Source organism: Carcharhinus amblyrhynchos, chromosome 1, assembly GCF_965287045.1.
Source record: "Carcharhinus amblyrhynchos chromosome 1, sCarAmb.v2.hapA, whole genome shotgun sequence".
NCBI classification, from domain to species: domain Eukaryota; kingdom Metazoa; phylum Chordata; class Chondrichthyes; order Carcharhiniformes; family Carcharhinidae; genus Carcharhinus; species Carcharhinus amblyrhynchos.
Window position 1 is genome coordinate 6959051 of NC_137324.1, and position 15699 is coordinate 6974749.

Genomic DNA, 15699 nt, shown 5'->3' on the forward strand with positions numbered 1-15699 from the left:
GTGCAAACAGTAACCTGGATTTCTCCGAGGGCTTGGGAAGTGGGAATTAGACCAGACCACCATCTTGATCAAAGGGATGGATTTTTAAAGATGACCTTTGAGGTGGATGAGACATTTAGGGAGGGAATTTCAGAGCTTGGGGCCCAGGCAAGTGAAAACACAAGCGTCAACAATGGAACGATTGAGATGGTGATTAAAGTCAGTTCAGAGACCCCGGGGTCAACTCCACCAAGAGTCTGGCGGTCGGGTTGGTGGCGGTGGGGTTCTGAAGCACTGGGGATGGTTACAGGCACAATGAGGGACTGGCAGAGGAAAGGATTTCACACAAAGCGGCCACTTTAAGTTCAAGTTTATTTATTCGTCACAAATAAGGCTTATATTAACACTGCAATGAAGTTACTGTGAAAATTCCCTAGTCGCCACACTCCGGCGCTTGTTCGGGTACACCGAGGGAGGATTTAGCACAGCTAACCAGCACACCTGAGAGAGGAAACCGGAGCACCCGGAGGAAACCCATGCAGACACGGGGAGAACATGCAAACTCCACACAGACAGTGACCCGAGCCAGGAATCGAACTTGGGTCCCTGGAGCTGTGAGGCAGCAGTGCTAACCACTGTGCCACACATTTAAACTTGAGCTGATGTAAGACAGGGATGGGGGGGGGGAAGGGGGGTGCTTGGGAATTGGTATGAGTTACAATGAGGGGCAGCAGAACGTCGATTAACTCAGGTTACCAGAGGATGGAAGGTGGGAGGTGGGGAGGGAACAGGAATAATCCAATCAGGAGGTTCGCGGGATGTGGGCATCATTGGCTGGGCCAGCATTAACTGCCCATCTTTGAGGGCATTCGAGAGTCAACCACATTGCTGTGGGTCAGGAGTCACATGTAGGCCAGACTGGGTAAGGGTGACACGGTGACACAGTGGTCAGCACTGCTGTCTCACAGCACCAGGGAGCTGGGTTCAATTCCTGGCTTGGGTCACTGTCTGTGTGGAGTTTGCACATTCTCCCCATGTCTGCATGGGTTTCCTCCAAGTGCTCTGGTTTCCTTCCGCAGTCTGAAAGACTGGTTAGGTGCATTGGGCACGCTAAATTCTCCCTCAGTGTACCCGAACAGGCACTGGAGGATGATGACTTGGGCATTTTCACAGTAACTTCATTGCATTGTTAATGTAAGCTTACTTGTGACACTAATAAATAAACTTAAGCTAAAGGACATTAGTGAACCAGATGGATTTTTACAAGAATTGACAATGGTTTCATGGTCATCAGTAGACTCTTAATTGCAGATTTTTATTGGATTCAAATTTCACCATTTGCCGTGGTGGGATTCGAACCCAGGTCCCCAGAACATCACCCTGGGCCTCAGGATTAATAGTCCAGCAATGCCACTACTTTCCAGAGGTGGCTCGCCATTGGCTGCCAGTGGGATACTCTAGTTGCGTCATTGCCTTTGAGTGGTTCACTTGTCCTCTGCCCACTCTGTGGGGGAAGGGAAGGGAGGGGGTCACCTTCGCTGGCACCGGAGAACCCGCCAGCTGGAAGGACTGGGAAATCTAGCACTACGTCTGTAGTCTGTCGAAAACTGAGTGGCAGGCCTCAAGTCAGAGACAAATAGGGGCGATTTCCTCTAGAGCGTAGGAGACTGAGGGGTGATCTTATAGAGATCTATAAAATAATGAGAGGCGTAGATCAGCTAGATAGTCAATGTCTTTTCTCAAAGGTAGGGGGGTCTAAAACTAGAGGGTATAGGTTTAAGGTGAGAGAGAAGAGATACAGAGGGGCAATTGCTTTACACAGAGGGTGGTGAGTGTCTGGAACAAGCTGCCAGAGGTAGTAGCAGAGGCGGGTATAATGTTGTCTTTTAAAAAGCATTTAGACAGTTGCATGGGTAAGATGGGTATCGAGGGATATGAGTCAAATGCGGGCAACTGGGGCTAACTTAGTGGTTAAGAAAGCATGGACAAGTTGGGCAGAAGGGCCTATTTTCATGCTGTAAATCTCGATGACTCTCTGACTCGAAGAAGGAACCAATCTCAGTGAGATTGGAATGGGGGAAGACTTTGGCTGATGGGCTGAGGCAGGGATGGTGGGGGAGGAAGGGATGATTGTACAGCATTAGGTGGGATTGAGGAGGATGTGAGCTGGTGATAGTGAGGGGGAGGGGGGGGCCATTAATTTGGCCACTGAATCAGCAGTTACCAAGGAAGGGGTGCAATTGATAAAATAGTGCTCAAACTAATGCCTTCACTTAGGCATTCTCCATTGCCTTAATTGATGTTAGACATTTTCCTCCTCCTGTTTCCCCCTCGTTCCGTGTCGCCATGGCAACAGACACAACTGCACCAATGCCCCCTCCCCACAGAGATCCCAGAAGTGCGCCCCCTGCTGTAATATCACTGACATCTCCCAATAATGACCCTAGTCTTGGAACTTTCTCATACCATGCTGTGGAATTGATTTGTGCTGGGCCCCAGGGTCTCTACACACTGGGATAACTCCATCCCAAACTAGGATATGGAATGTCTAAAAATTGCAGAGTCAGAGCTAATAGAGAATCCCTACCGCACAGAAAGAGGCCATTTGTCCCATCGACTGTGCTCGGAAAGAGCATCCTACGCAGGTAGTTTCACCATCTTGGTGGAAGGTGGGGCCCCTCCCTCAGCCCTGCACTGACGGCTTAGACCCTTACAGGATTTTTTGGGGGCGGGATTCGAACCCATAACTTTCCGAGGCGGAGCTGATGCTGCATTCGAAAGAATGAAGAGACTGTTTGGCTGCTGGAGCCTCTGGCAGTGTTCAGTCATGATGTGGAGATGCTGGCGTTGGACTGGAATAATCACAGTAAGAAGTCTCACAAGACCAGGTTAAAGTCCAACAGGTTTATTTGGTAGCACAAGTGACTAGCTTTTAGAGCGTTCACTGCTCCTTCATCAGGAGAGTGGGAGTTCAGTTCACAAACAGGGTATATAAAGACACAAACTCAATTTACAAAATAACGGTTGGAATGCGAGTCTTTACAGGTAATCAAGCCTTAAAGGTACAGACAATGTGAGTGGAGAGAGGGTTAAGCGCAGGTTGAAGAGATGTGTATTGTCTCCAGACAGGACAGTTAGTGAGATTTGCGAGCCCAGGCAAGTCTTGGGGGTTACAGATAGTGTGACATGAACCCAAGATGCCGGTTGAGGCTGTCCTCATGTGTGTGGAACTTGGCTATCTGATAGTAATTGAGTTTGTGTCTTTATATGCCCTGTTTGTGAACAGAAATCCCACTCACCTGACGAAGGGGCAGCGCTCCGAAAGCTAGTGGATTTTGCTACCAAACAAACCTGTTGGACTTTAACCCTGGTGCTGTGAGACTTCTCACAGTTCAGTGAGACAGGGCTGATCTCTCTTGTTCAGCCCCCTGTTTGCTTTATACTTCTTGGCCCAACAAAGATGCCTCAGTCTTCACAGCTGCAGCAAAACTCTCTCACCCCCCACCCTCCCCCCCCAACTTCTGGGGAGGTGAACCCCAGATTGCCGCCACTCTTTCATCTGAACAGTATCCTTCCTGCTCCCACTGCGGAGAGGCCTGGCTCGAGAGGCTGAGTTTTAGCAGCCCTTTAATTAAAAGCAGGAAGGTGTTAGCTCTTTAACGAGAAGCCAGCATCTAATTAAAGAGGAAGCACATTCTGCCAGTTTAGCCGGGAGGTATGGCGTGCCTGTGATCTGGAGCTTATGGACAGCTGGATATACAGGGCAGGGGGATGGGAACAGGCTGGAGACACAGCTTTCGAACCTTGCCGTATTCTCCGAGTTTAAACTCGGGGCGTCACGGTAGCGCAGTGGTTAGCGTCGCTGCCTCACAGCGCCAGGGACCCGGGTTCGATTCCCGGCTCGGGCCGCTGCCTGTTGGAGTTTGCACATTCTCCCCGTGTCTGCGTGGGTTTCCTCCGGGTGCTCCGGTTTCCTCCCACAGTCCAAAGATGTGCAAATTAGGTGGATTGGCCATGCTAAGTTGCCCCTTAGTGTCAGGGGGGTAGTGGCTAGGGTAAGTGCATGGGTTGTGGGGCTAGGGCGTAGGTGGGATTGTGACCGGTGCAGACTCGATGGGCTGAATGGCGGCGGAACAGTGGCACAGTGGTTCGCATCGCTGCCTCACAGCGCCGGGGACCCGGGTTCGACGCCAGGCTTGGGTCACTGTCTGTGTGGAGTTTGCACATTCTCCCCGTGTCTGCGTGGGTTTCCTCCCACAGCCAAAGGTGAGCAGGTAAGGTGGATTAGCCATGGTAAATTGCCCCTTACTGTCCCCAGATGTGTAAATTAGAAGGATTAGTGGGGTAAATGTGTGGGGTAACAGGGCTGGGGCCTGGGTGGGATTGTGGTCGGTACAGACTTGATGGGCCGAATAGGCTCCTTCTGCACTGCAGGGATTCTATAAACAGTGGACTTTCCTATTGCTCCTTATGTTCCCTGGTGGTACGGTCAACTCTCCAGAGATTTCCCCCCCTCCAATCTTTCATAAATTATAGATACTTCAACTGGATTCTGGTTTGAAGCAAAATAAAACTGAGGAAAATCCTGGTTTTGTTTGGTTCTTCATTTTGGGGGAGTCCAGAACTAGGGGTCATAGTTTGAAGATAAGGGGTAAACCTTTTCGAACTGAGGTGAGGAGAAATGTCTTCACCCAGGGGGAATTCACTCCCACAGAATGTAGTTGAGGCCAAAACGTTGTCTGATTTCAAGAAGAAAGGAGAGAATAGGGTGAAAAGCTGGAAGAGAGAGAGAGAAAAGGGAAGGGAGGAGGAGCTGGAAAGAGGAGTGGCAGAAAGGGGAGGCTGAGGAAGAGGGGAGGAGACAGGCAGAGGAGAGGTCATGCGGGAAGCGAGGGCCTGAGGAGGGGTGTTGCAGAGGGAGAGTTCCAGGTTTGGGAATAGATGTGAAGGAACGAGACGATGGTTTACTGAAGGGTTGATCGTGGTAAGACCGTGAGGTAGAGGAGGTCTGGAGATCCCAGACGCAATCGGCCCTGATCCCAGAGGCCGAGGGTTAAAGGTCAAAGGTACGATTGGAAGGGGAAAAAAATCAGAAGAGTCGAGATCCAAGAGGCACAGGTAGTGAGAAAGAGTGCTGAGAAAGAGGAGGTCGGAGGGATGGAGGGTGAGGGGGAGGAAGTCTGAGGGTTGGAAGGTGAGAGAGAGGAGGTGTGAGGGATGGAGGATGAGAGGGAGGAGGTCTGAGGAATGGAGGGTGAGGAAGAGGTCTGAGTGATGGAGGGTGAAGGCGAGGAGCTCTGAGGGATGGAGGGTGAGGGGAAGGAGGTCTGAGGAATGGAGGGTGAGGAGGAGGTCTGAGTGATGGAGGGTGAAGGCGAGGAGCTCTGAGGGATGGAGGGTGAGGGGAAGGAGGTCTGAGGAATGGAGGGTGAGGAGGAGGTCTGAGTGATGGAGGGTGAAGGCGAGGAGCTCTGAGGGATGGAGGGTGAGGGGAAGGAGGTCTGAGGAATGGAGGGTGAGGAGGAGGTCTGAGTGATGGAACATGAGGGCGAGGAGCTCTGAGGGATGGAGGGTGAGGGGGGGGAAGTCTGAGTGATGGGGAATGTGGGGGAGGAAGCCTGAGTGATGGGGTGAGGGGCAGAAGGTCTGAGGGATGGAGGGTGAGGGGAAGGAGCTCTGAGGAATGGAGGGTGAGAGGGAGGAGGTCTGAGTGATGGAGGATGAGGAAGGAAGGTGAGAGGGAGGAGGTCTGAGGGATGGAGGGTGAGGGGGAGGATGTCTGAGGGATAGAGGGTGAGGGGAGGAAGTCTGAGGAATGGAGAATGAGGAGGAGGACATCTGAGGGATGGAGGGTGAGGGGAGGAAGTCTGAGGGATGGAGGGTGAGGGGAGGAAGTCTGAGGGATGGAGAGTGAGGAGGAGGACGTCTGAGGGATGGAGGGTGAGGGGAGGAAGTCTGAGGGATGGAGAGTGAGGAGGAGGACGTCTGAGGGATGGAGGGTGAGGAGGAGGAGGGCTGGAGTTCAGAATTTGAGAGAATCTCCATTTCTCCAGCAGCAGTTGTTTTTCTCTCTCATGTTTTCTGAATCCTTGTTTTTCTCGAGTATCTAACCACCTCTCTCTGCTTCCTTCCTCCACAATCCTCCTCTGAAATTAGCTCTGCGTTCCGGATTTCTTCTGCGAGGGTCTGCTCCGATGGGTATATCTGCTCACCTTCTTCACGGGCCTCTGAAGCTTTATTTACTCTTCCGTGGCTTTGTAACGTTGTCTTTTTTATATAAACTCTGCCTGAACCTGAGAAAACGCACCGTGAACCCTGCCTGAGATCCCTTTGTGATTACGGCCATCTCCTAACTGTTAATCGAGAGGAGAAGGTTTCAGCTCTCCGGATTTGCCTGAGTCTCTGTTTGTTGGTCTTTGTGCCTCAGTCTTCTCTCTGTCACTTCCCATCTCCCCCATCCCCTTTCTCTCTATTGCCAGAATCTTACCGCCACGCCCATGCCGTTCCTGGTGTGGGCGAGGCTCAGAGAAACGGAATTCTCTGTTGGCCTCAGGTGGGATTTTACGAGCCTCACGCCAGCGAACGTCTCTTCTTCTCTCCCTTGTTCACTTTCTCTCCCACTCCTCTCACTCCCTGTCCCTCACTCGCTGTCTTTTTATTTCATCCTGCTTTATCCATTACACTGCCTGTCTCTCACTCATTTTCGTACTCTTCTCCAGCTCTGAGTATCCACCTCTCTCAATTTACCCCCATTCAGGTAATAACCTGCCTTCCTGTTACTGCTACCAAAACGGATTCCTCTTTCTTCATTGCTTCATGTCACCTCTGTTTTTCTCGCTCACCGCGCTCTATTTTCCAGCCCTTACATCCTGCCTCTCTCTGGGCACATACACCACCTCTCAGTCCTGTTTCACTCGCACTATCCCCCCCTCATTAACGTAGAAACGTAATACAACCCTAACCAAGTTAGTCTCCCCTCATGTGTCAGACCTGCCATCCCAGGAATCAGCCTGGTAAACCTTCGCTGTGCTCCCTCTATCTTTCTCGGATAACGACACCAAAACTGCACACATACTCCAGATGTGGCCTCACCAACAATCCCTATCCCTAAACTCAAACCCTCTCGCTATGAAGGCCAACATACCATTTGCCTTCTTTACTTCCCGCTGTACCTGCGCACTTACTTTCAGTGACTGATGCACGAGGACACCAAGATCTCGTTGAGTATCCACCTCTCTCAATTCACACCCATTCAGATAATAATCTGCCTTCCTATTATTGCTACCAAAGTGGATAACCTCACATTTACCCACATTATAAAGCTCACACACTCAGCCTGTCCAAATCAAGCAGAAGCACCTCTGTGTCCTCCTCACAGCTCACCCTCTAAACTCAACTTTGTATCAACTCTGCACTTGGAAATATCTTCACCCGCATCCCTATCCATGTTATACCGCATGGACCACGCATGTGCCCACTCACTCAGCCTTCTGCCTCTTTGCTTCACTGAGCACAGACCTGTTCTCTCCTGCTCTTCCCTCTGTGCCTTCCTGCATGCGTGGGGCAGTGGAGGCGAGTTTGGTGTGCATGTGCATGCTGCCTGCCGGTCACTGAGTAATCGCCGCGCCGCGCAAGTGTTTCCTCGGAGCCAGGCTCGTTAACAAAGCCCGGATTTGTTGGTGACCCCTATACCCTGATGCCCCTTAATGATGTTGCCTCTCCGGTTCCCTCGCAGAGGGCACCGAGGTTTGCATGGCGGAGTGTCAGCCTTGCCCTGAGCTCACTGACTCCTCTTTCTCTCTCCTTGTGCCCTTCGCCCAGGAGGATGACACGGATCTGCCGTACCCGCCACCACAACGGGAGCCCAACATCTACATGGTGCCCCAGGGGATTAAACCCGTCCTGCAGCGCACTGGCATCGAGGTGGGTACTCACAAACTGCTTGGTGGACCAACGAGGTCGGACCAAGTTTGAGTTCATGTTAGCACACTTTAAGTTGGTAATTAAGAACAACCAACTCCAACTGGAGAAGTATCCTGCCTTCATTACAAAGAATCATAGGATCCCTACAGTGTAGAAGGAGAGCCCTTCGCCCCATCGGATCTGCACCAGCGACAATCCCACCCAGGCCCTCCTCCCATAACCCCACATATTTTCCCTGTTAATCCCCTTGACACGAGGCTCAAGTTAGAATTGCCAATCAATTTAATCCACACATCTTTGTGGGCGGCACAGTGGTCAGCACTGCTGCTTCACAGCTCCAGAGCTCCGGGTTCGATTCCCGGCTCGGGTCACTGTCTGTGCGGAGTTTGCACATTCTCCTCGTGTCTGCGTGGGTTTCCTCCAGGTACTCCGGTTTCCTCCCACAGTCCAAAGACGCGCGGGTTAGGTTGATTGGCCGTGCTAAAATTGTCCTTAGTGTCCTGAGATGTATAGGTTAGAGGGATTAGTGGGTAAATATGTAGGGATATGGGAGTTGGGCCTGGGTGGGATTGTGGCCGGTGAAGACTTGATGGGCCGAATGGCCTCTTTCTGTACTGTAGGGATTCTAAGTTCTAAGATCTTGAGAGTGTGGGAGGAAACCAGAGCACCTAAAGGAAACCCACGCAGACACGGGGAGAATGTGCAAACTCCACACAGCCAGTGACCCTAAGCCAGGAATTGAACCTGGGTCCCTGGCACTGAGGTTATTCATTCTTCTCAACCTTGCCTAAGGTGTGGTGATCCTCAGGTTAAGTCACCACCAGTCAGCTCCCCCCTCTCACCCCGCCTCAAAGGGGACAGCAGCCTATGGAGATCTGAGATTATGGAGACTTTATGAGTGGAATTTTCCCACCTGGCCCCCCCACAGAAATTGTAGCGGGTGGGGGCAGACCATGCAAAGGTCCATTGACCGTGGGTGAGATTTTTGGGTTTTGGGGTGAGTGCAGCTGGAAAATCCCACCCTATTGCCGGAGTTCTACCGCCCCGCCATCCACTGCCCCTAGCTTCGACATTCCTCGGAATTCCAGACCTGATTCATGGCAAGTTTTAGCCTCTGGTCTCCATCTACATGATACCCCGGAGCATTCTGTAGGCCACACTTATAATGAGATTCCTTGCTCACCAAAATAGACGTTTACGTAGAACCTTCCAGCACTGAAACAGGACAGTCAACCAATAAAGGAAGAATGGAGAACCGAAAAGGTTACTTCGCTGGGACAGGCCCTTCGGCCCTCCAAGCCTAGACTGACCATGCTGCCCATCTGAACTAAAACCCCCTACCCTTCCGGAGACCATATCCCTCTATTCCCATCCTATTCATGTATTTGTCAAGGCGCCCCTTAAAAGTCACTACCTCTCCTGGCAGCGGGGTCCAGGCACCCTCCACCCTCTGTGTAAAAATCTTGCCTTGTACATCTCCTTTAAACCTTACCCTTCATACCTTAAACCTGTGCCCCCGTAGTAATTGATTTCTCCACCCTGGGAAAAAGCTTCTGACTATCCACTCTGCCCATGTCCCTCATAATCTTGTAGACTTCTATCAGGTCTCCCCTCAACCTCAACCGTTCCAGTGAGAACAAACCAAGTTTCTCCAACCTCTCCTCATAGCTAATGCCCTCCATACCAGGCAACATCCTGGGAAATCTTTTCTGTACTCTCTCCAAAGCTTCCACATCCTTCTGGTAGTGTGGCCACCAGAATTGAACGCTGTATTCCAAATGCAACTTAATTATTGTTCTATAAAGCTTCAACATGACTTGCCAATTTTTAAACTCAATGCCCCAGCCAGCTCTGAGCCGGTTGAGCATAAAAATTGTGCCATTCAGCCCAATGTTAGTTTTCCTGTCCCACATGGGTCACCTTCCTCCTCTCTTCATTTCATCCGATTTTTAATTCTTTCGTGGGACATGGGCATCTCTGGCTGGCCAGCATTTATTGCCCAGGCCTAATTGCCTGAGGGCAGTTGAGGGTCAACGACATTGCTGTGGTTCCATGTAGGCCAGACCGGGTAAGGACGGTAGATTTCCTTCTCTGAAGGACGTTCGTGAGCAAGCGAGTTTTTCCTGACAATTGGCGATAATTTCCTGGTCATCAGTAGATTCCTAATTCCAGATTGTATTTCAATTTTTAGTGAATACAAACTCCACCAGTTGCCATGGTGGGATTCGAACCTGGATCCCCAGAATGTTATATAAGTTATTAGTCTAGCGATAGTACCAGTTGGCCATTGCCTCCCCCCATGCTTCATGCATTCAGATTAAGTAAGTTAGTTAAGTAATAATAATTTGCAATGTCACCCAAATAGCGGTAGGATGTTTCTGACGGTCTGGGTTAATTGTCCTCTTCCATCTCTTGTGGCTTCACTGCAGATTCTGGCCTGGGGTCTGAGGAACCTGAAGAGCTACCAGCTCGCGAGCGTCTCATCCCCCAGCCTCATCGTGGAATGCGGAGGCCAGATGGTGCAGTCCTGCGTCATTAAGAATGCCAAGAAGAACCCAAACTTCAACACCTCCATCCTGTTCTTAGAAGTGGTAAGGAGCCTGTGTACTCTGTCAATGACTCAGCCATGAGCAACGTGCCCATTACGCTGCACGGCTGCACAAGAACATTTCAGCTCAAGTTTATTTATTAGTGTCGCAAGTCGACTTACATTAACACTGCAATGAAGTTACTGTGAAAGTCTCCTAGTTGCCACACTCCGGCGCCTGTTCGGGTACACTGAGGGAGAATTTAGCACGGCCAATGCACCTAACCAGTATGTCTTTCAGACTGTGGGAGGAAGTCAAAACACTCGGCGGAAACCCACGCAGACACGGGGAGAATGTACAGACTCTGCACAGACAGTGACCCAAGCCGGGAATCGAACCCGGGTCCCTGGCACTGCGAGGCTGCAGTGCTTTGATTTGATTTGACTGATTTATTATTGTCACATGTATTAACTTTCAGTGAAAAGTAGCGTTTCTTGCACGCTATACAGACAAAGCATACCGTTCATAGAGAAGGAAAGAAGAGGGCGCAGAATGTGGTGTTACAGTCATAGCTAGGGTGTAGAGAAAGGTCAACTTAATGCGAGGTAGGTCCATTCAAAAGTCTGACAGCAGCAGGGAAGAAGCAGTTCTTGAGTCGGTTGGTACGTGACCTCAGACTTTTGTACCTTTTTCCCGATGGAGCAAGGTGGAAGAGAGAATGTCCGGGGTGCGTGGGATCCTTAGTTATGCTGGCTGCTTTTCCGAGGCAGCAGGAAGTGTAGACAGAGTCAATGGATGGGAGGCTGGTTTGTGTGGTGGGTTGGGCTACGTTCAAGACCTTTTGTAGTTCCTAACTACTGCGCCATCATGCTGCCTCTTACATTGCTGTATTACATTGCTACACTGAGACAAACAGTTTGTGCACAACAGCTTCATTTTAAGGGAGATATAGGGCCGGATTTTTGGGCCGACTTTTGCCCCAAAACCAGAAAATCTCACCCAAGGTCAGCAGACCTCTGCATGATCTGCCCCCCTGCCCGCTACGATTCCCATGGAGGACGGGATGGGAAAACTCCCCCTATAGACTCTGTGTGTATCCCTTCAGGGGAATTCTGTCAGTCCAATATGGAGAAAGCATTCATTCTAAATGGAAACTCGCTCCGGGATATGGTTCGATTCAGTGAATGGGCAAAATTGTGGGAAATGGGTTTCAGTCCTCCCCGTTCTTGGGCAATTAGGGATGGCCAATGAATGTGGACCTTGCCAGTAATGCCCATGCCCCATGGAAGAATAAAGAAAAAAAACCTCACCCTAAATAGATGGAACAGAGTGTTTTGTCAATGGTAAAAGGCTAGGAACAGTGGAGATCTGAGCAGCTAGCTAAATAGATCATTAAAATGTTACTAACAACTCCAAACAATAATTAAAAAGACAAATGGAACCCCACAGAATCATGACAGTGCAGAAGGAGGCCATTCGGCCCATTGAAAGGGTGCTTTGGTTCAGCATGGACAAGATTGGCCAAATGGACCCCTCCTATGCTGTTTCATTTCAATGGTTCGATGGAACCTGCAGCCATTCTCTGAAAGGGCATCTTATCCAGGCCCTTTCCTCCACCCTATCCCCATAACTCTGCGCATTCAGCATGGCCAATCCACCTAACCCGCACACCTTTGGACTGTGGGAGGAAACCAGAGCATCCACAGGAGACCCACGCAGACATGGGGAGAACATGCAGACTCCACATAGGCAGACAGGAATTGAACCCATGACAGTGAGGCAGCAGTGCTAAATGTTAACCTTTGACTAGTCTACAAAAGGGTAGAAGTCATATTTCAGCTGTACTAAACCCTGGTTAGATCACACCTGGAGTACGGGATAAGTACTGGATATCACGCATGCGGAGGGATATATTGGCCCTGGGGGGAGCGCAGTGTAGATTTAGTGGAATAGTATCTGAACCCCAGGGTTAAGCTGTGAGGTATGATTGAACAAACTCCAAATAAATTTAATTCAAAAAATTAAGGAGTGATTTGATCAAAGTTTTCAGGATTGAGAGACAAGGATAAGATAGATGGAGATGATTTTGGGACCTTGGACTAGTGGGTGGATGGTCTAACTATTAGAGTAAAATGCGGAAACAATTTTTCATGTAAAGTGTGATGGAAATTTGGAACTCTCGAGATTAATACATTAAATCTGAGATTGTGAGATAGAGTTAGGTCATGGATTAACCATTATCTCACTGAATGATGGAAGAAGGTGGAAGAGAGAATGTCCGGGGTGCATGGGGTCCTTAATTATGCTGGCTGCTTTCCAGAGGCAGTAGGAAGTGTAGACAGAGTCAGTGAATGGGAGGCTGGTTTGTGTGATGGATTGGGCTACATTCATGAGCTTTTGTAGTTCCTTGCGGTCTTGGGCAGAGCAGGAGCCCATACCAAGCTGTGATACAACCAGAAAGAATGCTTTCTATGGTGCATCTGTAAAATTGGTGAGAGTCGTAGCGGACATGCCAAATATCCTTAGTCTTCTGAGAAAGTAGATGCATTGGTGGGCTTTCTCCACTACAACGTCACCATGATGGGATCAGGACACATTGTTGGTGATCCGAACCCCTAGAAACTTGAAGCTCTCGACCATTTCCACTTCATCACCGCACAGCGTGTCCTCCAGTACACTTCCTGAAGTCGATGACCATCTCCTTCGTTTTACTGACATTGAGGAAGAGATTGTTGCCTTGGCACCATTTCAGGAGAGAGAGATAGAGTTAGCGGCTGGAATTTTCCAGTGGGATTCTCCAGATCCACTACAGAGCACCAAATTCTCTATCCTCGCTTGCAGAGGCAGCCGGGCAAGAACGGCTGAAGAATTCCTGTTCACATTTCAGTTGATGCCCTTTCTTCAGAGCCGGAGGAAGTTGGGGATGTAACATAAGAACATAAGAAATAGGAGCAGGAGTAGGCCATCTAGCCCCTCGAGCCTGCCCCACCATTCAATAAGATCATGGCTGATCTGAAGTGGATCAGTTCCACATTCCCGCCCTCTTCCCATAACCCTTAATTCCCTTGTCTGTCAAAGTTCAAAGAGAAGGTGGAGGGGAGGGGTGGGGTGGTATTGAGAAAGGAGGAGAGAAGAAAAGAAATGATCTGTGTTAATGTGGCAGGGCAGGAGTGACAAAGCGACAAAAGGGGTTGATGATGGAAGGAAGAAGGAGATGGTAATGAGACAAAAAGAAGGAAAGGAAAGGTTGGCCAAGGGGAAGTGTAAATGGCAACAACACAATCACCAGCGATAGGTGCTGTCTGATTTGATTTATTATTGTCACATGCATTAGTGTACAAGGAAATGTATTGTTTCTTGCATGCTATACAGATAAAGCATACCGTTCATAGAGAAGGAAAGGAGAGTGTGCAGAATGTAGTGTTACAGTGATAGCTACAGTGTAGAGAAAGATCAGCTTAATATAAGGTAGGTCCATTCAAAAGTCTGGTGGCAGCAGGGAAGAAGCTGTTCTTGACCTGGTTGGTTTGGAATCCCAGAGTTTTGTGGAGCAGAGTGATGGTCTCAAATTGCTGAACTTGATGTTGTTTGGAAAAGTGAAGCGAGTTATCAGAAAACGAGGCGTTATTCATCAGCTCAGATTGAGCTTCACAGGAACGGTGTCGGAGGTTACTGGCAGCTCCAGGGGTTCCATTCCAGTTTGGGTCTCTGTCTGTGCAAAGTTTGCACGTTCCCCCCGTGTCTGTGTGGGTTTCCTCCGGGTGCTCCGGTTTCCTCCCACAGTCCAAAAGACGTGCTGGCTCGGTGCATTGGCCATGCTAAATTCTCCCTCAGTGTACCCGAACATTCACCAGTGTGGTGACTAGTAGGAAATTCTCACAGTAACTTCATTGCAATGTTAATAAAAGCCTACCTGTGACACTAATAAATGAACTAGACTTTAAATTTTATTATACCTTGCACTATTTCTGGTGCTTTTAACTCTTGTGTTTTTTTTCAACTTATTCCCCATTCCAGCGTTTACCAAAAGAGGAACTGTATTCCCCACCCATCACTGTGAAGGTGATTGACAACAGACAGTTTGGAAGGAGACCGATAGTGGGACAATGTACAATCCGGTCCCTAGGAGAGTTTTACTGTGATCCTTATATGGAGAAGAGGCAATCTGCTATGCTTCAAGCTGGTAAGAGCTGAATTCTCCTTTAACCCCAGTCCAGTGTGGTTGCTCAAATAACAACTGTAATTATACAATGTACAGCCAATGCCATGGTGTAGTCACAGTGCAGCCATGTTAGACTCACAGAATCATAGAACTTTACAGCACAGACAGAGGCCCTTCAGCCCAACTTGTCCATGCTGCCCTAAGCTAGTCCCAATTGCCTGCATTTGGCCCATATCCCTCTATATCCATCTTACCCATGTCGAAACCCTTCCTTTAAAGACAAAATTGTACCTGCCTCTACTACTATCTCTGGCAGCTCGTTCCAGATACTCACCACCCTCTGTGTGAAAAACATTGCCCCTCTGGACACTTTTGTATCTCTCTCCTCTCACCTAAAACCTTTGCCCTCTATAGTTTTAGACCCCCCCTATCTTTGGGAAAAGATATTGACTATCTAGCTGATCTATGCCCCTCATTATTTTATAGACCTCTATAAGATCACCCCTCAGCCTCCTACGCTCCAGGGAAAAAAGCCTCAGTCTATCCAGCCTCTCCTTATGACTCAAACCATCAAGTCCCAGTAGCATCCTTTTCTGCACTCTTTCTAGTTTAATAATATCCTTTCTATAATAGAGTGACCAGAAATGTACACAGTATTCCAAGTGTGGCCTTACCAATGTCTTGTACAACTTCAACAAGACGTCCCAACTCCTGTATTCAATGTTCTGATCAATGAAACCAAGCATGCCAAATGTTTTCTTCAATACCCTCTCCACTTCCAAGGAGCTATGAATCTGTACAGCTAGATCTCTTTGTTCTGTAGTTCTCCCCAACAGTCATTAACTGAGTAAGTCCTGCCTTGGTTCAGTCTCCCAAAATGCATCATGTCGCATTTACCTAAATTAAATTCCATCTGCCATTCGTCAGCCCATTGGCCCAATTGATCAAGATCCCGTTGCAATCCGAGATAACCTTCTGTACTGTCCACTCTGTCACCAATCTTGGTGTCATCTGCAAACTTACTAACCATGCCTCCTATATTCTCATCCAAATTATTAATATAAATGACAAGTAACTGTGGACCCAGCACCCATCTCTGAGGCACAC

General features: G+C 49.2%; 1 protein-coding gene across 5 annotated transcripts in view; it reads left to right on the forward strand.

Annotated features, from left to right (window-relative positions):
* dysf (dysferlin, limb girdle muscular dystrophy 2B (autosomal recessive)) overlaps positions 1–15699 on the forward strand; it is a 284564-nt gene that overhangs the window by 216416 nt on the left and 52449 nt on the right. For all 5 annotated transcript variants that reach the window (XM_080191726.1, XM_080191963.1, XM_080191788.1 and 2 more), the window contains 4 exons: positions 6136–6177; positions 7801–7902; positions 10332–10493; positions 14448–14613. In XM_080191726.1, coding sequence (XP_080047852.1) covers positions 6136–6177; positions 7801–7902; positions 10332–10493; positions 14448–14613 — 472 coding nt within the window. The remainder of the gene's footprint in view (positions 1–6135; positions 6178–7800; positions 7903–10331; positions 10494–14447; positions 14614–15699) is intronic.